The sequence below is a fragment of the Dendrobates tinctorius genome, unplaced genomic scaffold (genome assembly GCF_039654945.1).
Source record: "Dendrobates tinctorius isolate UK_male_01 unplaced genomic scaffold, ASM3965494v1 ptg000020l, whole genome shotgun sequence".
NCBI classification, from domain to species: domain Eukaryota; kingdom Metazoa; phylum Chordata; class Amphibia; order Anura; family Dendrobatidae; genus Dendrobates; species Dendrobates tinctorius.
Window position 1 is genome coordinate 37,601,071 of NW_027361688.1, and position 24,230 is coordinate 37,625,300.

A 24,230-nucleotide genomic window follows, 5' to 3' on the forward strand; every position below is an offset into this window, starting at 1 on the left:
TCTCCACATGGAACCGGTAAGACTGTTCCAGGGAGTAGGGGAGATGGAAAAATCCCTAAGACAGTGGGGGAGGAAAATGGGACTGCCCGCACTGCGAGGCCGAGAGTAACTAACTATGGTCTAAGCAAGGGGCCCGTTAGGTGTTTCCGCTGCCAAGAGATGGGACATATTGCTGCGAACTGTCCGGTCACTACTGAACCCATGCTGTGCGACGTCACAGACTCTAAAAACCGCATGTCTATGGTTGCACGGGTAGTGAGTGTGAATGCCGGTCAAAAGGATGCGGAAAAACACTTGTGTGATTTAACTGTTGATGGCAAAAATGTGGTGGCATTGTTAGACTCGGGAAGTGTGGTGACTCTGGTGAAGGCCAGTCTGGTGTCAGCCCCGACTGGACCATCAGACAAATTTTCTGTAACGTGTGTGCATGGAGACACCTGTTCGTACCTCACCACGGTCATATGCATTACTACTTCCTATGGGTCTGTGCAACATAAAGTGGGACTCGTCCCGGCGTTATTGCATGATGTTATCCTGGGCCGGGATTTTCCCCACTTCTGGCAATTGTGGGAGAATCAGTTGATGCCCTTGGGTAATCGTGTACATGATTCTTCTCCCAGGGCGTGTGGGGGTCCCGAACCCCTGGAAGAGGTCTCCCCGGAAGACTCGGGGGAAGAGTCTGCGGGAAATGACCTGCAGTTCCCGTTTTCAGTCATGGCGGGTGATACGGAGGAGACCGGGGAAGAGGAGGAGGCCGACAGCCGTCCACCTCCCCGTTTGCCGGATTTAGAAGTTCAGAAAGATTACTTCCAAAGCGAGAAAATAAAGGATCCTACCCTTTCTCAGGCTAGGACAAATGTAAAAGTGATAAACGGGGTACCCGTAGAACCTGGCTCTAGGCTGGCATATCCTTACATGGTTCTGGAGAATGATTTACTCTATCAGATAGAGAAAAAGGGGGAAGGTACGGTGCAACTATTAGTCGTGCCAAAACCCTACCGGCGGCAGGTGCTGGACCTGGCCCACGGACATGTGATGGGAGGTCACCTGGGAGTCCAGAAAACCACCGAAAGGATATTACACTGTTTTGTTTGGCCAGGCATGCATCACGATATTCGTGTATATTGTGAGTCTTGTCCTGACTGCCAAGCCTCTGCACCTAAGCCCCGGTTCTGTAGCCCTTTGGTACCCCTACCTATTATTGAAGTCCCGTTTGAGAGGATTGGGATGGATTTAGTTGGACCCCTTCCACGGTCTGCACGTGGACACCAACATATCCTGGTCATCTTGGATTATGCCACTCGTTACCCGGAGGCCATCCCTTTGAGTAACACGGCCACCAAGACGATTGCCAAGGAACTGGTGCATGTGTTTAGTCGGGTCGGTATACCAAAACAGATCCTCACCGACCAGGGGACCCCCTTTATGTCCAGGGTAATGAAGGAGCTCTGCCGATTGTTACAAATCGAACCGTTATGCACATCCGTGTATCACCCTCAAACAGACGGGTTGGTCGAACGGTTCAATAAAACTCTGAAGCAGATGCTGAGAAAGGTGATAGACAAGGATGGGAAGAACTGGGACTATTTACTTCCGCATTTGCTTTTTGCCATCAGGGAAGTACCCCAGTCTTCCACGGGATTCTCGCCTTTCGAGTTATTGTACGCCCGACGTCCTCGCGGACTGTTAGACGTTGCAAAAGAAACCTGGGAGGGTCAGGTCACTCCGTTTAAAACAGTGATAGATCACGTCACACAAATGCAGGACCGTATTGCGGCTGTTATGCCTATCGTCAAAGAACACATGATACAGGCTCAAGGAGCCCAAAAAAGAATCTATGATAGGGGCGCCAAGATCCGTACGTTTGCACCCGGAGATAGGGTGTTGATCCTGGTCCCCACGGTGGACAGTAAGTTCCTGGCAAAGTGGCAGGGCCCCTTTGAGATCAAGGAAAGAGTTGGTGAAGTAAACTACAAAGTATACCAGGCAGGTAAACGGAAACCTGAACAGATTTATCATGTAAATCTGATAAAGCCCTGGAAGGATCGGTCTGCCTTGTCAGCGGAGCTGGCCCGTCCTGTCTGCTCGCATACCGTACCGGAGGTACGGGTTGCAGAGACTCTCTCGGAGCGGCAAAAGACTGAGGTCAGGCAGTTTCTACTTCACAACCAAAAGTTTTTCTCAGAAAAACCCGGGCAGACTACGCTAATAAAACATGACATCGTAACGGAACCTGGTGTCACAGTTCACGTAAAGCCCTACCGAATCCCGGAAGCGCGCCGTGAAGCCGTTTCCCGAGAAGTGAAGGCAATGTTAGAGTTAGGTGTCATTGAGGAATCGCACAGTGCTTGGTCCAGCCCGATTGTGCTAATTCCTAAACCGGACGGCACCATCCGGTTCTGCAATGACTTCAGGAAACTGAATGCGGTCTCAAAATTTGACGCCTACCCCATGCCCCGGGTCGACGAGTTGATAGATCGGTTAGGAAAAGCCCGGTATATTACGACCCTAGACCTAACAAAGGGGTATTGGCAGATCCCTCTGGCGGAGGCTGCCAGAGAAAAGACGGCATTTGCTACGCCGGAAGGTTTATTTCAGTATGTGTATATGCCGTTTGGACTGCACGGAGCACCGGCGACCTTCCAGAGACTGATGGATCGAGTCCTGAGGCCACATAGGCAGTACGCTTCGGCCTATTTGGGCGACATTGTCATTTACAGCTTGGACTGGGAGACTCATCTCCAAAAAGTACAAGCTGTGATTGACGACCTGTGGGAAGCAGGTCTAACCGCGAACCCCAAGAAATGTCACATCGGGCTAGAAGAAGCCCGGTATTTGGGGTATGTAATTGGGAGGGGTGTTGTTAAACCCCAGGTTGATAAGATTCAGGCGGTTCAGGACTGGCCACAACCTGTCAACAAGAAGCAGGTGCAAGCCTTCCTGGGGATCGCCGGCTATTATCGCCGGTTCATACCCAATTTTGCAGCCATCGCTACCCCCCTGACAGATCTTACAAAAGGGAAAGACTCCGTCATGATTAAATGGAGTTTAGCGGCTGAAGAAGCCTTCCATAGCCTAAAACGGGCACTTTGCTCTCAGCCCGTACTGGTGACTCCGGACTTCCGCAGTGAGTTTGTGGTACAAACGGATGCCTCTGATACCGGTATCGGGGCCGTACTCTCACAAGTGAGGGACGGAGTGGAACACCCAGTCCTCTATCTCAGCAGGAAGCTGAATAAACACGAGCAAAGGTATGCAGTAGTAGAAAAAGAGTGCCTCGCCATTAAGTGGGCTCTAGAGGCCCTCAAATATTACCTGGTGGGCCGAAAGTTCAGGCTGATCACTGTCCATGCCCCTCTCAAGTGGATGCACTTGAACAGGGAACGGAATAGCCGGGTGACCCGGTGGTTCCTTGCCCTGCAGGCCTACACTTTTACGGTGGAGCACCGCCCAGGGGTACAGATGGGAAATGCAGATGCCCTGTCCCGAGTGCACTGTTTGGCGGGTGTCATTGCTCGACCGGAGTGGTCTGAGCAGAAGGGGGGGATATGTGAGAATCATGTGAGATTAGTGGATGAGGGCAGGTATATCTCGCCCAGATTCCTTTCCTATGTGGCCTAGTCTGGTCAGTATCGCACCTGCTTGCTAATGAATAATGGGAGGTGGATATAAAAGGATGCCAGGTGGTTGTGTGAGTGTCTCAGCCTGGGAACACAGAGAGCCTGTCTGTGTGAGAGACACACGTGAGTGAGAGCAGTGCCCACTGCAACTGTGGTTTGGCTGGACGGGAGAAGCCCGCCAGTTGGTAGTTAGGTTGTACTTTGTTTAGTTAGCGCCGGACAGGCAAGGATTTGTTTTATGTTTTATTTCTTTATGCATTGCTTTCACCATTAATAAACCTGACTCAGTGTCAGTTATACCCGAATCCCAGCTCTGCGGCTGAGTTCCATGCTGAACGCACGTGACCTTTGACCCCAGCAAAGGCGATCCCGGAGTGTTTTATCACAATACAGTACCGGTTGCTTGATGTAAACCAGTGTTTCCCGAACTCCAGTCCTCGTGGTCCCCACGGATCATGTGTTCAGCATTTCCATTTACTATGGAAATCCTGAAAACATGACCCCTGGGGACCATGAGGACTGGAGTTTGGGAAACACTGATGTTGTATACTAACCACTCCTTTCTCGTTTCAGGGGACAGAATTGTGAAGCGGTGGCGGTCTGTGAGGGATCGTTTCAAGAAGGAGTTCAATAAAGAGATGCGGGCCCCGAGTGGATCTGGAGGACGCAGGAGCAAGTACAAGTACGCACAAGCCCTGTCGTTCCTCCGGGAAACAATGGTCACCAGAAGGTAAATATCACACAGCACATGTGAAAAAAAATGTTTAGATGTAACTTTTCAGCCAGGGCCATACCATGTCACTATTTTAATTGGTTTTTTTTCTCTTTATTCCACAGCACGGTGAGCAGCACTCGGGAGCCTGCACGATTGGACCCTTCTGAGGCGATCCCTGAGGAGACCGGCACCGAGGGACACTTCGACCGCCCCGGTACATCTGCACCTTCCCAGCCTTCCCACACATTCGACCCATCTGTCCCATCCACCAGCACAGGAGCATCGTGGCCGCCTACATTACATGAAGCTGCTGGTGAGGAGATCGCTTTCCCTTTACCCCACCCTTCTGCCCCTGCCACCTCTAGTACACCTGCGGGTACTGGGCGGCAGCGGCAGAGGGGTCAGGAAAAGACTTATGCGCCAGAGTTCTTGCATCTGAATGCGTCTTTCCAGAACTGTCTAAAAGTCTTGTCAGAGCAAATCTCCGCAGGCTTTCAGCAGATCAACTCCAGCATTCTGGAGGTGAAGACACTTCTGCAAAGCATGCATTCAGAAGCAAGAACTTCGCCAAACCACACCTTTTTCAGGTCTGTTGTGGAGCGCATGGAAACGCTCTCTCCTACCCAGCAGATGCATGTAATGCATTCATGCCACGGTGCTCTCCAGCACGTTACCTCCCAACCTCCTCCTCCCACCACAGTAGTTCCTCCACCTGCACCCCCTCCAGCCACTTTCCATCCTCACCCTCCTATTACATACCATCCACCTCCCCAGCACCAGCCACCTCCCCAGCACCAGCCACCTCCCCAGTACCAGCAACCTCCCCAGTACCAGCAACCTCCCCAGTACCAGACATCTCCCCACTTCCAGCAACCTGCCCCGTACCAAACTCCTTCCCCGTACCAAACTCCTTCCCCATACAACTTGCCATCAACATCATCTGCCCCTACAGTCCCTGCCCAACCCTCCACTCCACCGCCCACCACCTCTTCTGCCTCCCACATGTCCACCTATTCTGTAGCTTTTTCCACACCTTCACCTCTAACTGTTCCTTCCCCACCACGATCCCAGTCCTCTCTCCACACTCCCAGTGTCGAAGTGTCTCCAGCAGTATTTCCACCCCACACTACACAGATTTGTAATGTGTTTTTTAATAAAAATGCCTATTGGTTTTAAAACCTTTATTAAAAAAGTTTTTTGCACATTAAAAACATTTTACAAAAAAAAAAATATTTTAAATAAAAGTTAAATTATCGTTTCACAATGGTTGTCTGTCATTTCTTTCTGCGGCGAACTATGTTTAAAAAAAAGTTTAAATACAGGGTATTTCAAAGGTAAAAAGGTATTCAAAACCAGGTATATAACTGTGGGTACATTTTACCTTTTTGCCACAGTTGTGTTCCTGGTTGTGTTTGAAGCAAAGTATTTCACCTAAAAAGTTGTGTTTATTGTTGGTGATTTCCTAACAATGTACACAACTTTTGTTACAAGGTGAAATACTTTGCATAAAACACAACCAGGTACACACCTGTGGCCTAAAGGTAAAAATAGTAAGACCATGACAAGATAGCCAACTTTGGTTGGCAAAGGTATATACTGTTGGTACAGAAGGTACACAAGTTTGGTTAAGGGCACAAATCTTTCACACTCTGTCATCCTGCCAGTGTACTCTGCCTTGAGGTGACATAAAGTATAGTGCAAAATTGTCCCTCATTACTGAAACCGTCACAGAACTTCTAGTGGTAATGTCATGGTAATCTTGCAAGGTGGTTTCTTCAGAGGTGTCCTCAATGGAAATGGGTTCCTTGCAGATAACAAAATTGTGGAGTACCACGCAAGCTTTGATCACCTCGTCCACAGTTTCTGTCTTGAGGTTGATCGCAGTCAATAGGACCCGCCATTTGGCTGTCAAAATACCAAAGGTACATTCAACCATTCTTCTTGCTCTTGTGAGCCGGTAATTAAAAATGCGTTTTGTTCTTGACAATCCTCTGCTAGAGTACGGTTTCAAAAGGTGTTCTGAGAGCTGGAAGGCTTCATCCCCTACACAGACAAATGGCATAGGTGGACCAGATGTTTGCGGCAGCGGTCTAGGGGGTGGGAACTGGAAGGTGTTTCCATACAGTTTACGCCCCATGGCAGACAGTTTGAAAACTTGAGAGTCATTGGAGCGGCCATAGGCCCGATATCAACAGCAATAAATTTGTATTCCGCGTCAGCGATGGCCATGAGGACAATGGAAAAATATTCCTTGTAATTGAAATATTCAGATCCCGATCCGGCTGGCTTTACAATGCGGATATGTTTCCCGTCCACAGCGCCCAAGCAGTTCGGAAACTGACATATCTGTTGAAACTTTTCTGAAATTTCAATCCACCTCTCTGTTGTGGGCTCTGGTAAAAACTCTTCAGCTAAGGAGTCCCACACGGCATGTGTACTTCACTATTCCAGATATGGTGGAAATCCCGAGTCTGTACTGGAAATGCAGTGACGAAAGGGATTCTCCAGTTGCAAGAAATCTGTGGGGAATTAAAAAACAATCAATTAGTTTAAAATCACAGCATTACATACCAAAACTCAGCTATAACACTTGGAGATACAAACTACCACCAACAAGATTGCAGTGAAAGTGTGCTCTGATGCGAGCACATCCAATAAATGTGGCTTACCTTAAAGTCACCATCAGACGCTCTGCGGGTGAAACAGAGAAGCGGCAATAGGTGTCCGCTTTTTTCTTATGAGGTGTGCAATGCGCTCCACCAAGTAATCAAAATTCTCCATTTTCATCCGAACATATCCAAAAAATTTATCCGGGTTTCGTCTAAGGTCCATGCAGAGTGTAGAATAGACCCCACGCGTCATTCTCTTGGCTGTGATGGGGTGGATCCACAAACGTCGTCTAAATGCGCTGCTGTCTCGCTCTCTCCTTCTCCAGAACAATCACCCTCAAACGATTCGCCTCCGCTGTAAAATCCGCCAAATTCTTCAAAATATTTCCAATCACAACATCCATCTTTGCCAGTCACTTGCTCTTCTCTCCAACCTGCACTTTCTCCTCTACAACCTGTCAAAGAAGGGCTGTAGGAACACGCTATATATAGTTTTTCAGTAGCCAATCCCGTTCGGAAGGCCACAAGGGTCAATTTTAAAAACCGGATCCGGCGTAATCCGCCAAAAAACGGAACAAAATCGGATTAACCGGATGAGAGGGATCCGGTTTTGTCTGTCAAGAACAAGACGGATCCGGCAGAAAAACGGATCCGTCACATCCGGTTTTACGAAATATTTGCCGGATCCGGCGCTCCGGCACGACGCCGGATCGCGCCTGACGCCGAAAACCTGATGTGTGAAAGTAGCCTAAGATGTCCAAGACAGTCTGAAAAATGTCTCATTCATGAGGCATAACAATAATTCTTCCGGGCCCTAGGCCCAAGACTGCCCCGATGTCCTCACAAACCTCCAGATATGTCCTCATACAATTTGGAGACTAGCACTGCTAAAGGACTACTAAATTAACAAAACTTAATTAAATGTCAAATAGAAACCAATTAATACCATATATGAATAAATACTCAACAATCGGTTGGATAAATAAGGCCGCAGTGCTTTATTAAGGATGAATTTCCAACCGTAAAATATAACTTTAAAAAGCCATAAAACCTTACCGACTCAGTCCTTACTTGACTCGAGTCGGTCAACCAATTCCATTATAAATAATTAATAAAGATCACACAGCCGGATGACTTAGTGTTAAGGGGGTTTTGCACATAGCGATATCGCTAGCAATATCGCTAAAACGTCACTGATTTTGTGACGTTATAGCGATATCGCTATGTGTGATACTTACCTCCGACCGTCTCCCCTGCTGTCTGTCGCTGATCGCACGAGATCGGGTGGCTCCATTTCTCGTCATCTGCTTCCTGCTGTGTGAGACGAGCGACGCTGGACGCGGGCGGGAGGACGTCAGGATCGCTGTGTGTGAAAGGTGAGTATCATCCGCTGCGTCGCTGCTGCATCGCTGTGAGATTTTTCTGTGTGAAAGCTCACTAGCGATCATTTAGCGATGCACCAGCGATCCTGACCGGGTCGGATCGCTGGTGCATCGCTAAATGTAAAAGGGCCTTTACATCCCTGCAATAAAGCAATGCGACAAGATGATTAACGAAAAAACAAAGGGGTGGGAGGGTAAAAATCTCCTGGAGCCTGGTCAGAATGCCAGCACAGACATCCTGTCAGCCTTAAATATTGGTCAGAAAGCCGCCTCCCTGTGAAGTTCATCATCCAATTGGTCCATATTTTTGGAGGGAAAACCAGTATCCAGGTCTCTGAATTCTGCCCAATAACCTGCACAGATTGATCCCACCGTTTTCATTAACCCTTGCACATCTCACACAAAAGAAACAGAAGTTAGCATTAATGGTAATGATTCTTTAATCCCATGTGCCCCCTTTACAGGTCGGGGGCTTACATTCTCACTGCATTCAACAGAGGCAAATAATTGTGCATATGTGGCAGCATTGATATAAATGAGGATTTAGCTTCAAATTGACAATATTGTCACCTGAATGGCTCATGTTTCCAGTCAGCAAATAATAGAGTACATAAGGCCTCTTTCACGCTTCCGTTTTTGACAATCAGTCAAGATCCGCCAATTCTGAAAAAAAATGGATCCGCCATTTTTCTTTGCGGATCCGTTTTTTTCCCCATTGACTTTCATTAGTGGCGGATCCTGACTGATTGCCGTCCGTTGCATCCGTTTTTTTGAGGATCCGCCACAATGTTAGTGTCCGTCAACATCCTCAAAGATTTCCAAACGGACCTTGCAACGTTTTTTTGGCCGGCGGATCCTCCAGACACTGAATTAACCCCAAATTCTGTCTGGGTGCCGGACCAAAAAAAAATTCTCTCTCTCTCTCTCCTTTAAATTTCCTCATTTTCAGGATCCGTCTAAAAACGGATCCTGTGCCATCCGTTCACATCAGTTGAGAACGGATCCGCTTGTCTGCCTTTTTGGCGGATTTTAACTGATGCAAATAACTGAAGTGTGAAAGAGGCCTAAGATACTGCCATAATAGGGTAGACATCACAGAGTATATACTGCCATCAAATCGATTATCACAGAGTATATACTGGCAGTACAGCGTACACACTGATATCACAGAGTATATATAGGCAGTACAGCGTCCACATTGCTATCACAGGGTATATACTGGCAGTACAGTGTACACATTGCTATCACAGAGTATATACTGACAGTACAGCGTCCACATTGCTATCACAGGGTATATACTGGCAGTACAGCATCCACATTGCTATCACAGGGTATATACTGGCAGTACAGCGTCCACATTGCTATCACAGGGTATATACTGGCAATACAGCATCCACATTGCTATCACAGAGTATATACTGATAGTACAGCATCCACATTGCTATCACAGGGTATATACTGGCAGTACAGCGTCCACATTGCTATCACAGGGTATATACTGGCAATACAGCATCCACATTGCTATCACACAGTATATACTGACAGTACAGTGTACACATTGCTATCACAGAGTATATACTGACAGTACAGGGTATATACTGGCAGTACAGTGTACACATTGCTATCACAGGGTATATACTGACAGTACAGCGTCCACATTGCTATCACAGGGTATATACTGGCAGTACAGCGTCCACATTGCTATCACAGGGTATATACTGGCAGTATAGTGTACACATTGCTATCACAGAGTATATACTGGCAGTACAGCATCCACATTGCTATCACAGGGTATATACTGGCAGTACAGCGTCCACATTGCTATCACAGGGTATATACTGGCAGTACAGCGTCCACATTGCTATCACAGGGTATATACTGGCAGTACAGTGTACACATTGCTATCACACAGTATATACTGACAGTACAGCGTCCACATTGCTATCACAGGGTATATACTGGCAATACAGCATCCACATTGCTATCACACAGTATATACTGACAGTACAGCGTCCACATTGCTATCACAGGGTATATACTGGCAATACAGCATCCACATTGCTATCACACAGTATATACTGACAGTACAGTGTACACATTGCTATCACAGAGTATATACTGACAGTACAGGGTATATACTGGCAGTACAGTGTACACATTGCTATCACAGGGTATATACTGGCAGTACAGCGTCCACATTGCTATCACAGGGTATATACTGGCAGTACAGCGTCCACATTGCTATCACAGGGTATATACTGGCAGTACAGCATCCACATTGCTATCACAGGGTATATACTGGCAGTACAGCGTCCACATTGCTATCACAGGATATATACTGGCAGTACAGCGTCCACATTGCTATCACAGGGTATATACTGGCAGTACAGCGTCCACATTGCTATCACAGGGTATATACTGGCAGTACAGCGTCCACATTGCTATCACAGGGTATATACTGGCAGTACAGTGTACACATTGCTATCACAGAGTATATACTGACAGTACAGCGTCCACATTGCTATCACAGGGTATATACTGGCAGTACAGCGTCCACATTGCTATCACAGGGTATATACTGGCAGTACATCGTCCACATTGCTATCACAGGGTATATACTGGCAGTACAGCGTCCACATTGCTATCACAGGGTATATACTGGCAGTACAGCGTCCACATTGCTATCACAGGGTATATACTGGCAGTACAGTGTACCCATTGCTATCACAGAGTATATACTGACAGTACATCGTCCACATTGCTATCACAGGGTATATACTGGCAGTACAGCGTCCACATTGCTATCACAGGATATATACTGGCAGTACAGCGTCCACATTGCTATCACAGGGTATATACTGGCAGTACAGCGTCCACATTGCTATCACAGGGTATATACTGGCAGTACAGCGTCCACATTGCTATCACAGGGTATATACTGGCAGTACAGCGTCCACATTGCTATCACAGGGTATATACTGGCAGTACATCGTCCACATTGCTATCACAGGGTATATACTGGCAGTACAGCGTCCACATTGCTATCACAGGGTATATACTGGCAGTACAGCGTCCACATTGCTATCACAGGGTATATACTGGCAGTACAGTGTACACATTGCTATCACAGAGTATATACTGACAGTACAGCGTCCACATTGCTATCACAGGGTATATACTGGCAGTACAGCGTCCACATTGCTATCACAGGATATATACTGGCAGTACAGCGTCCACATTGCTATCACAGGGTATATACTGGCAGTACAGCGTCCACATTGCTATCACAGGGTATATACTGGCAGTACAGCGTCCACATTGCTATCACAGGGTATATACTGGCAGTACAGTGTACACATTGCTATCACAGAGTATATACTGACAGTACATCGTCCACATTGCTATCACAGGGTATATACTGGCAATACAGCATCCACATTGCTATCACACAGTATATACTGACAGTACAGTGTACACATTGCTATCATAGGGTATATACTGGCAGTACAGTGTACACATTGCTATCACAAGGTATATACTGGCAATACAGCATCCATATTGCTATCACAAAGTATATACTGACAGTACAGTGTACACATTGCTATCACAGGGTATATACTGGCAGTACAGTGTACACATTGCTATCACAGAGTATCTACTGGCAGTACAGCGTCCACATTGCTATCACAGAGTATATACTGGCAGTACAGCATCCACATTGCTATCACAGAGTATATACTGGCAGTACAGCGTCCACATTGCTATCACAGAGTATATACTGGCAGTACAGCGTCCACATTGCTATCACAGAGTATATACTGGCAGTACAGCATCCACATTGCTATCACAGAGTGTATACTGGCAGTACAGCATCCACATTGCTATCACAGTGTATATACTGGCATTACAGCGTCCACATTGCTATCACAGATTATATACTGGCAGTACAGCGTCCACATTGCTATCACAGAGTATATACTGGCAGTACAGCGTCCACATTGCTATCACACAGTATATACTGGCAGTACAGCGTCCACATTGCTATCACACAGTATAAACTTGCAGTACAGAGTAGACATTGCTATCACAGAGTATATACTGGCAGTACAGTGTCCACATTGCTATCACACAGTATATACTGGCAGTACATCATGCTGTCACACAGTATATACTGGCAGTACAGCGTACTCATTGTTATCTTAGAATACAAAGTGGTGCACAACTGTTTTTATTTTCCTTGCAATTCATGCACCTGGATATAGTTATAGGGAGACCTGGTAAATGTTATATTTCTGATAGAATGTTGCCACCACTAGAGGGAGCTCTTGTGGCTTCATATGAAGCTAAATGAAAGCTGCAGAAATCTCTGTACATTGCTCCATCTACAGGAGGTATTTAGTATGACAGTGTCACAGCAAAGGAGAAGCAGTGCAGTACAGGGAGCACTTCCACCACAAGTCTCAATGCGGCCACTATGGTGGTTAGTATAATTTTAATATGATCAATTACTGGTGTCATCAATGATGGCCATACACAAAAGAAAGATATTTTATCCATATTGCAATAACATTATCTTATATTAAACAAATAATAGTGCCGTGTAAAACTAAAATGAAATTGTAGAATACATTTACGGTAGTTTGCCCTTTACAGGGACATACAATGAATCGAAAATATCCCATTGTTACTGTCAATTAAGCAAAAATCTAATGGTGGATCACATCCAGGAACATGATTTGTTTTACTATTTGCACTTATCAATTTATAAAGATGAAGATAGTCTTGTACCAAAATAATAATGATTTCTTTACATTTCTTGCTGTTTTTTCAACTTGTGTTTTCTTCCATAGAAAAGCCTTTTATTTCTGTGGAGACTACGGAGAACACTGTCATTGAGGCCACAGCTGGAGACAAGTTGGCAAAACTGTCCGTGAAAGTTTCCGCTTACCCATCACCTACTTTTCAGTGGTATGACCGCAATTAATATACTTGTTCCATGGCGTGTGTCTACATCTGTGAATCATCTTCTGTAATTTACAAGGACTTTCTTAACATTTTAGAGTGGTATGCTATCCCCTGCTATCACCATGGACAAACAAAAGAGAGAGAAAAAAGGCTTCTTGGTGTCACCACTAGGGGGAGCCTGAGAGCTTACTGTATACTGTTTACTCCACTTATTGACTGTAATGTATTAGGCTCCTAAGCTCCCTCTAGTGGTGGCAGATTGCCGGTAGCAGTGTAGCATTTCACCTATTTTTTCATATTGCCCTCAGGTTTAAAGATGGGAGGCCGGTGAGCAGCAGCAACGGCAAGCATCGACAGTCCTTACATTCTTTGCAGATCAGAGACATAGTAGAGCAGGATGCTGGGAGATACACGCTGATATTGAAAAACCAGCAGGCTGGACTGCAGCAACGGGTCAATGTACGACTGGTGGTGAATGGTAAGCATGACGTAGGGCAATGACCAGACCTGATGTAAAGCTCTACACCTTTACACAGCCAGTTCTACTCAATTTTGGAGCTGCTCAGTCTTCTGTTAGTGGCCGCCACAGTGTACTGTACATCCGGGGGTGCTTGCTGTCAGACCCTGTTCGATCAGACATTGATGACCTATCTTAAGTAAAATAGTGGACAACCTTTAAGCTTTACAATAACGTGCAAATTAGCCTAGATATTGAGGGATGTCAATGCACTCTGAATACATTGACACGCCCCAATAAACATCCAGACTAATTTGCATGTGGCTCCAAAGCTTGATTTCTCAGTACCGCCACTGGTAACAAAGGGTAGCTTTGCAAATACTTTGTATCACCCGCTGCAGGGGGACATTATGAAAGTATCTGATCCTGTAGGCCACGGGACCAGTATCCTTCTCTACAAGCAATAATGACCAAGTGGTAGAAAATGTTTTTTTTCTCATGGATTTCCAAGAAATTGCCCTCTAAAAAAATGTGTGACTTCTTGAATATTGGAGTCATGCAAACAAATATAATATGGGTTTAAGATGGGCGCAGAATTCTGTAGGTTTCATATTAGATCCATACAACATGGATCTATAATATTGCCAGGTGCATGTGTAACGTGTCGCGTGGCTGTAGCCGTGGGCGAGGTACTCGTCTTCCAAGCCCCAGCACGCTACAGATAAATGGAGATCCTGGCTGGGATTGTTGACTTTATCTATGGGGGCACTATGTCCTTGCAGGCCGCATGATGCCGTTGACCTTGGGTGACCAGGACCTCATGTGGTAGAGCTCAATGAGAGAGACCACCACTCAAAAATAAACCGTCTTTTACTAAACAATAACTTATGAGGAAGTATGCACGGGGATAACGAGTACAACGCTTAGTGGACGTTTCTCTTAGAACATATGACATCGTTATACACCTTCCAGAGCTCGCTCTGCTCTCTGTCAGTGAGGCTCTCTCTCTAGCTTCAATACTCCCCAGCACAGCACTTCAGGAGCTTCCCTAGTCTCCAAAAACAGCACCTCTAACCAGTAAGCAAGAGTCCTATTTCTCAACCTGCATCCTTTTCCTCTTAGGGGAGCTACTTATGCCACTATAACCATTACTTGCTTCTCTGCTTGCTCACGCCTTGGAAATACTACGCGGGACACTCTCTATTTGTCCCATTTTCCTTCTCAGCTCTGTTCCGTCACTTGACTGTCAGTCAACTCTCTACTGTCTCGCTAGGCTTCCTGCCCCAGGCCTTGTATCCTGAAAATCACTCACTCCTTCTGACACTTTTCCTTGTCTCTACTCTGGATCATGCTATCCATTTCCTTGGTCTCCACTCACTTCAGGGACACCCACTTCATGCGGCTGTGGTGACTAATCAGACCAGAGGTCTGCTCTAGTTGTGAGCTATGCCCTATCTGACTCCTGAGAGGAACCTCCTTTCTGTCCCTTCACTCTTTCTCCTCCCACTCTGGGCTAGGCAGCCTACAGGGTTAGTAGTCTCAACTATTAACCCCGTAGGCTGCCTAGTATTTGGCAGAACACAACCTATCACTATCCATACAGACTATTAATCATTCAAACGTCATAACGCATTGCAACAACATACCGTACATGCCTTCAAGAGGGAATCTTACATATGAATACAACATTGATGACCAGTCAGCTAATTGCAGGTCTCCAGGCCCATAAGTACGTAGTGTACAGAGCCAGAAAAGCACATTGGGCACTGTATAGTGGCTATTCTCCAGCAAACTAAGCTAAGCTTTCGGGTGTTAACAACAGGTCAACAATATTATATTCTTGGACTAACCCCTTATGGCTAGAATCCCATATCACAAATTTAATGCAGTTTTTCTTAAGCAAAACCAGAAGTGGAGTATACTTTAAAGAAGTACTGTATACATCCCTCATATTACCTAAAAAAAAATAGATCCTCAGCCATATAACAATGAATGTTCCCATGATGGCGTGCGTCTACTATTGAAGATTTTTAATTAACTTTCCCGATTTCTGTATAGTATGGCCTCCATATAATGCATTCCATATCTAGTAAATTCCCATTTAATTGGGAAGGTTCCTAAATGACTATGATCCCTCAAGGTCTGATCAATACTCCATTCCTCGCGGACATGTTTGTGCACAGATGTTAAGTGCACTGACCATAGCTGGATAATCTCAGAAGTTAACCTTGATTTCTAGGGGGCTTTTTGCAGTCCCTGAGTGTACAAACCCTAGAATCAGAGGGTCAAAAAAAATGGTCTCCATAGATCTGTTCTTTGAAAGGGCGGATGAACTGTAACTAAACTGAATTTGGTATATGGTAATTTGGATCTGCAGAACATTGCATGAGAGTTGGGAATTTGGTCCAAGAGTTATGGAATGAGCGCAGTAGTGGAAATGAGTATCGATGCTTGCGCTAGGGTGGTCTTTTTTTCTCTTCTAGCTACAGCGTTGTAAATATCTCATAAAATAAAAACTTGGCACATACATCAATGGAAAAAAATACTAATATTACATGTAACGTGCCGAGGTGACATATACAGTACACACATAAGATACACACAGAAATTGCACTGACACCATTAGGACATTATATCTAAATTAGGAACATGTGAAAATCTTTATGATAAAGGACACGTCTGCTCTAATCATTCATCTCAGCATGTGGTTCCCATCAGCACATGTCACTGTCATGCATGTGTTTCTGATCATGTTTTTCCGGGTCACATGAGGTTGGACATTGTAACATTTGCGATAATTGGAAGTCATGTCATAATGGTTGTGTTTCTGGAATTGTCAACTCTTGATTATGACCGTATGTCTGTAAATGTCTTGTAATGCTGTAATTTTACAATAAAAATAAAATCCTTCAGGATATTTCTATAAATCAGAATATACTTGTATGTGTCATATGTAGAAGATAATTGAGACACCGTATTTTTAGTGCACGCGGATGACAGACAGGGAAATAGTTTCAGAGCAAAGCATCTAAGTCTGTGTTCAGCATGTCAGTCGCTTGTTAACGAGTGTGGAAAAGTTTCATGGACCTCTGGATAAAAAGACTTACATACCATGTATACAGCCCCTACCGCTATTATGGAGCCCACGGAGGAGAGGGCATCAGCTCAAGAGGTTTTCATAGCCCCATCCCAGTGTCGCCTACAGAACATTTCCATTCGTCAAGGTGAACCAGCATGAAGATCAAGTGATAATCATCAACCAGAAGTAATCGGAAAGAAGAAAAAAATAAATGATGCGTGACACTCAACCAACATCAGGAATGAACCTTTTCATACAATGAAAGACAAAACCCTTTTGTACGTATATATCAAGGTAATTTCTTTAAAAAAAAATTGGAACAGAAAAGCAACTGCTTTTGCAGGCTTGTACCGGCCCATTTGTGTATCCGAAGATCCTCCAGTGGACCAGGATAGAACCCAAAGGTCAGCAGAAGACAACCCTGTTTGGAGCTCACTTTGGATCCACTGACAGTTCTTCTGTGATAAAACAATTACAATTAATATTTTACTGATCCTTAACTCATAAATATGAAGATTGAATTTTTGTTTGTACCAGAACTGGGCAAACTGGAGCAGGTGGGCCACATCCAGCCCTCTGGCTGTTCCTATCCGGCCCAGGGACCAGGACAGCAAAAGTGCTGGAAGCAGTGGACGTGGGCTGCATGCCATGGCCTCCCTCTCCACCTACGTCCCGATTTCACCGGTTTCTGCATCCTTGACATGCAGATTCCGGTAAATGTAACAGTGGAGGATGGAGCTGTCGGCTCCGTTCTCCACCATTTATCCTGTGTGACTAAGTGTCTCAGTGCAGCAGGAGCGATGATGTCTTTAGATTGCGCCTCATGTGGAGCCTCAGTGTGCAGAGCAAATACCAGAGCCACACACTGAGGGTGAGTAGGTGAAATGAATAGTACTTGGTTTATTTTTTCATTCATTTGTGGTGCCATTATTATGTGTCTGGAGACTGTGGGGGATCTCATATTGTACGTTCCATCATATTGTATTGGGAGACTGTGAGCAATCATACTGTGGGGTCATCATTCTTTGTTCGGGGCAGTGGGGGGGTTGTACCGTGTGGAGGATATTATAATGTGTTGAGGAGCTTTGAAAAATCATACTACGGGGTCATCATTCTTTGCTGGGGCTGGGGGGGGAGAAATACTGTGTGAGTGATATGTGTTGGGGGACTGTAAGGAATCACACTGTGAGGCTCATAATTCTGTGATTGGTGGCTGGGGGGATTACACTGTGTTAGGGGTGCTCTCAGGGTCATTATTTTGTTCTTGGGGTACTGTGAGTTTCATAATTTTGTGGGCTGTGAAGGATCACACTGTTACGGGTCCTGTGGAGGCCATCATACCGTGTTGGGGGACTTTGGGGGGTCATAATTCTGTGTTTGAGGACTGTGAGGGATGAAACTGCAAGGGAGACCATAGGACCACCATACTGTGTATAGGAAGCTGTGTTGGGGCTATAGGGGGATCATACTATGAGAATCATGATTCTGTATATAGGGAGCTGTAGGGGATGTCATACTGTGTGTGGGATCCAACTTGTGGAGGTTATCATACTTTGTTGGAGGGCAGTAGCGGAAATGGAAATAAAGATTATATGTAAAAGTTAAATATTTTGTAAAGTTTCTCAAATAACAGCATGAAAAAATTAAATTATACCCATTAAAACATTTTAGTAAATAAAACTCACAAAACAGTAACATATGCATATTGTATGTCCCATAATAAGAACAACCTGTACAATTCAATGAATACATTATTTAGGGTGTTCTGTATATGGTGCAATAAAAATTGGCGCAGTTGCTTATTTTTTTTATTTAATCCTCAATCCTTATGTGTATGGCAAATAGATATCTAAAAAGACTAGAGCTTGTCTGGATTGTGAAAAGGCAAAAGCAAAGAAATTTAAAAAATCTAGCTATCCGGCCATGTACAGCAGCCACATCATCCAGCGTACAGTTCCTTCGCACAGCTGTGGTGCTCGCAGGTACGCAGGATGCAGTGTCGAGTCACAAGACAACTACGGTGCTTTTTAAGAATACGTTTATGGGACTTTCCTCAGTCACGGCCTGATCACCGAAACAGGGGTAACACAGGTTGCCCACGCAGGGGCTCTAAACAAGCAAACACAGTAACGCCGCACACGACTACTCCCGGCAACGGCCGGTCACTATAGGGCAGCAGTTTGGCCGACTATGGGTCCTTAAGTCTAGAGTCTACTTAGCCGTCCAGATGTCCCTCGCCGTTCGGGCTGGTGGTCTTTCGGCGAAATAGTTGCTGGGCCCATTTGCTGAGGTGTTGACGCAGTCTTCTCGCTCTCCGGCGTACTGAGGACACTGGAGCCCCACAGGCCCCGGCAGAGTCCATAGACGGATGGGCCTCAGCACCCAGACCTGGGCAGGTGGCAGCGATGTATAGTGGCGAGTGACAGTCCACCTGCGCAGCTACCGGCTGCAACCGGGAGTCCGCGATCAAGAGAGGCCCGACTCCTGCTGCGGACCGGAGCGGGACAGTCGTGGCCGCCGACTGCGCGGTGCTGGCCACAGCCACTGGTGAAAGCTGGGCGGCCACGGGTGGCAGGGTACAGGCTGCGGTCACAAGCTCAGGGGAGGCGGCCGCAGGCGACCACGGGTAGGCCGCAGCCGCGGGCAGAGGGGAGGCGACAGCGGTCGCGGGTTGTGCTGGGGCCGCAGTGGCCGCGGGATGGAGAGGGGCAACAAGTCTTGGACGGCTCTCTGGATACCGTCCCTCTGGAGTCCTCAGTCGGCGTCCTCCCTGGCGCTGGTGAGTCGCCCTAGCTGGCAGTCGCTCCCACGCTCTCCTGCTGTGTCTGTCCCGGTCTGCTGACTCATCGTCTGGGGAATTCCCCGCCTCCTTTATACCGGTCCCTTCCCCAGCCCACCTGTCAGTCACAGCGGTCCGTCCTCGAATCCTGTCCCCCGGGAACAGTTTCCCCCGGAACTCAGATGACGGCTCCTCTGGTTCCGGCCCGGACACTCGACGGGGGCCGTTCCTCCCACACTGCTTTTTATTTTTATTGAATGCACACAAAGCAAATGCTGCAAAAAATGTGACAAAAATGTCAAAGAGTGAATGAAAAAGTTGAGACATAGAAACTTGGAGCTGCCTCTGCACTGTATATCTGCGTTGCTGACAGCTGGGGTTTCACACCGTACACATTGCATATATTGCCAGTTTATGTAAATCGGACCACACTCAGATGTCTGATTTTTTTCCATGGACCCAAAGAGTAGAAAGGGCAATTGACATCCAATTCTCAGAGTCAACTTGTGCATACTGCTATTTTATCGAAATGGAAAGCAAGTAATCTATCAGTAAGTTTTGGAGTCTAGCCAAAAACCACACAAACACGTGGATAACATACAAGCAACACGTAAAATGTGTCCTTCGATGTGGACTAAGCACCAATTAGCCACCATCATTAATAGGGATGAGCTGAAATGTGGATGTCCAAAGTTCGGCTCAGATACCAGGACTGTACCCGAACTTGACCCTAAACCCGAAATCAATAGTGACCTGAACTTTGGTGCTGAGACATTCTCTCTCTCTTTTTCTCTCTTTCTCTCTCTCTTTCTGTCTTTCTCTCGCTTTCTTTCTCCTCCTCAAACTCCAGAACTCTAAAACGAGCTTCCAGGAGAGGTCTGTGTTTGGAGTCCAGCACTGGACACTAGGTGTCCGGTATGAACCTCAAACTTTACAGTTTGGGTTCACTCATTTCTGATCTCATCTTCACTGCTGTATAATATATTGTAAGATAGTGCTTAGAAAAACAAGCACTTTTGCAATTTACTGCTTAATCACAGGCATTCTTGAGATATTAACACTAGTGATGAGCGAGTATACTCGTTGCTCGGGTTTTCCCCGAGTATTTTAGCGCGCTCAGAGATTTAGTGTTTGTCGACGCAGCTGCATGATTTGCGGCTGCTATCCAGCCTGAATACATGTGGGGACTGCCTGTTTGTTAGGAATTCCACACATGTATTCAGGTTGTCTAGCAGTCGGAAATCATGGAACTGTGTCGACAAACACTAAATCTCCGAGCGCGCCAAAAAACCCGGAGATCACTTGAGCATGCTCGGGAAAACCAGAGCAGCGAGTATACTCGCTCATCACTAGTTAACACTTTTGTTTACAGCTCATTGCCTAGGAGATGACCACTGCTGCTGTCTAGCTTGTAAGCACTGTTCAGTAGCTGGCCAATATTAGTAGGTAGCAAAGAGCTCCAACAATCCTGGCCAGCTTCAAAACACTGCTTACACTTGCGAGTATCTACGCTAAAGTTAAAGCAAAACCTCAATAACAGGAATTAGAATTACCCCCAAAAAATTCAAAAATTAACACAGCACTAAAAAGGGGCAGCAGTATTTACCTGCCCAGGTTTCCGAACTAATGCATTATCGGGATGCAGCAAACCCACGTAGTAAAGATGGCGGCAACAAAGGTGCAAAATACTGATGAGACGACCACTCGCGGCCTACCAATTCATGTAGGGGATGATTACTTAGTATTAAATTGCACCCAAAAAGGCTTGTATAGGGCGCTGGTCACACACATCTAGTACACAGTGTCTGACACATGGTTAGCGTGAATCGGAGACTGGCTGCGCTATGGCAGCCATGTACGTTTTATGTTTCTCAAATGACTAGTCCGAGGCAGGTCCCCGGCAGCTTCTCCTCGCTCCACTCTCATAAACTGACAGCTCTCTCGCTTTGTGTGTGCATTGGTAGAGTCAAAGAGATCAAGGGGAGGAGAATCTCCAGGGGACCTGCTTCAGGCAGGTCAGCTGAGACACCTAGTCCACAGCACAATCAGACTCTAAATCATAAAAAAAAAACACAAAAAAAATAGAGCAAAAATATCCCAAAGGGCATAATAGAGATATATAATCCAAAATGAATTTATTGAAAAATCACATAAAAAATCACATGAAAAATAATCAAATATGCATGCTGTATACAACATATAGAAATCAAGAGGTAAGATGGAGGAGACATAAAGGCATGCTGGGGTCAAGGAGGACAAAATTCTTCCCAGGGAAGCAAAGTATATAATGAATAACACATAAAATAGTATAAAGGCTTTTGAGAGTCAAAGAATTATAATTATTATTATTATTTATATAGCACCATTGATTCCATGGTGCTGTACATAAGAAGGGGTTACATACAAATTACAGATATCACTTAGCACTCTAAGAATTAGCACTATACCAATGTGGTGTTAAGCAAAAAGACCTCAAATTATATTCATAAATGCATGCTTACCCATAAGTCACCAGGGGAGCTCCCCCATCTCACCCAGCAGCCCCTTGATGCGTGTTTCGCGGTCCAGCTTTTTCAAAAGGGGTTCATTTTTTGAGTTGTTTTGGGAGAGTTTCTACTTTCTACTGTAATACAGTACTAGTGTGATGAGACCCTCTTACTACATCTGATATGATATGAGAACACGTATATTGGAACTTTTATGAATTGTGTATGTGCACATGTGGTGTGTACATGGATGTGACCAATCTATTGTAGACTAAATGTATTGTTCCACTGCTTTTTTTTTTAGTTCCCCCTCAGATCCACGAGAAGGAGACTTCACCACCCAATATTTATGCCCAAGGTAGCCGACATGCCTTGACTTGCACGGTGTTTGGGATACCAGCACCAACAACCATCCAGTGGCAGTGGCGGCCATGGACACCATGCAAGATGTATGCACGGCGAAGCGCGTATGTTCTCTATAATAATCTGTCTTTGCCTTAATAGTTTAAAACGCTAGACAAATCTTTAAAAAAATGTTCTGTAGTGGTAGAAATACAGCAAATTTTAAAAATCAAAGATTTCTTAGAAAAAATAAGAGTCATCAATTTTCTACTCTTGGTGCTGACTATACTTTATTTGGTATTGCACGAGGGCTTTATTCCAATGGATAGGATTAATCTGCAATACTAAACATGGCCTATGGACAAGAGTAGCTCTGTTTCGACAAAAATATTCTGCCCTATTTTCTATTTTATATAACCACTTTATAGACATTGTCTCCCAAATAACATATATTACCTATCAACAAGAAAATGAATAATTCACTAGGGGTCTGGCTTCCTAGATCCTCAACAGTCCTGTGAATTGTGTGACCAGAGCCGTAGTGAGCATGTGCGACCACTGTGAATAAAGCAGTGGTCGCACATGCTCATTACTAATTCCTTCACACAGGGAACTTCGGGACCCTGTTCTCATTATTGGTGAAGTTCCCTATAATCAGACCCCCACCGATCATATATTTATTAACTGTACTGTGCATAGATAATACATGTTGTTTATGGACAACCCATGGGAACATGAAAATATATAAAAATAAAAAAAATAAAAATTCTGTTCATATACTTCTATATATATAATTTAAATTATTGGTATGTTATTTTGGATTACAGACCCCATCAATCTCCACCCCTTAGACATCAACGTGACAGGATGCCAGAGTGCCAAGACTGGAAGGATGTGACCCCGAATGGTGACGTGAACATCATTGAAAGCATGGATACTTGGAATGAGTTTGTGGAGGGGCGGAATAAGGTATCCTTAAAGTCTCTGGGTGATATTCCCTGATTGCATTGCACTTCCTAAAGTCATCCTGGCAGGAACAATCATGAATTATTGGGGAAGTCAATTATCCACAATACAACAACATACGCGTCTGTGCTCAATCTACTCTTCAATCAAGGAAATGCCCAGAAAAAAAAATCATAGCAGTAAGCAGAAATAACGCCGGGGTTAATTTCCCAGGTTAAAAGTGCACTTAGAATTCTATAATTACCATCCACTATTCATAGAATGTTCTGTATAGAAGTATCAGCCAAGCATAGAAATCGTCAACTCACCTGGGTACTGGAATCATTAGAAACAGTTCAAGATTCAAAAATGAATAAAATAAGTCGAAAATCAATTAAAGCATACAAGTAAATTAAATATATAAAATATGCCAAAGCTACCATCATGGATTCTGGTATTAAAGGAAATGACCATTTGAAAAGAACTGTAATTTAACCCCTTAATGACCCAAGAATTTTTTATTTTTTTGCGATCTCTTTTTTTTTTTTTTTTTACCCTTCATTTGACTAAAAAATTTTATTGAAAAATGGAAACAAAATTCCAAGTGAAGAAAAATTGCGAAAAAATTCACCTGCAACATTAATTTTGAGGTTTACTTTTACACTGTTCATTGATCAGTAAAAATGACCAGCCAACATGAGTTTTTGTTACTTTAGTGACAAGAAAAATATATTTTTCCATTCATAGTGCTGTATGATGACTTGGTTATTTTTTTTTGCTCCATGATAACATTTTGGGGTACAGCATTTTGATCTAATTTTTGTAGTTTTTTTTTTAGATGTGCAGTGTGT

General features: G+C 44.9%; 1 protein-coding gene across 1 annotated transcript in view; it reads left to right on the plus strand.

The window, feature by feature from the left end:
- Positions 1 to 24,230, plus strand: part of FLT4 (fms related receptor tyrosine kinase 4) — a 284,750-nt gene that overhangs the window by 188,214 nt on the left and 72,306 nt on the right. Inside the window, exons 8-11 of the mRNA XM_073568005.1 lie at positions 13,177 to 13,294; positions 13,600 to 13,769; positions 22,397 to 22,559; positions 23,262 to 23,403. Of these exons, the coding sequence (XP_073424106.1) occupies positions 13,177 to 13,294; positions 13,600 to 13,769; positions 22,397 to 22,559; positions 23,262 to 23,403 (593 nt within the window). The remainder of the gene's footprint in view (positions 1 to 13,176; positions 13,295 to 13,599; positions 13,770 to 22,396; positions 22,560 to 23,261; positions 23,404 to 24,230) is intronic.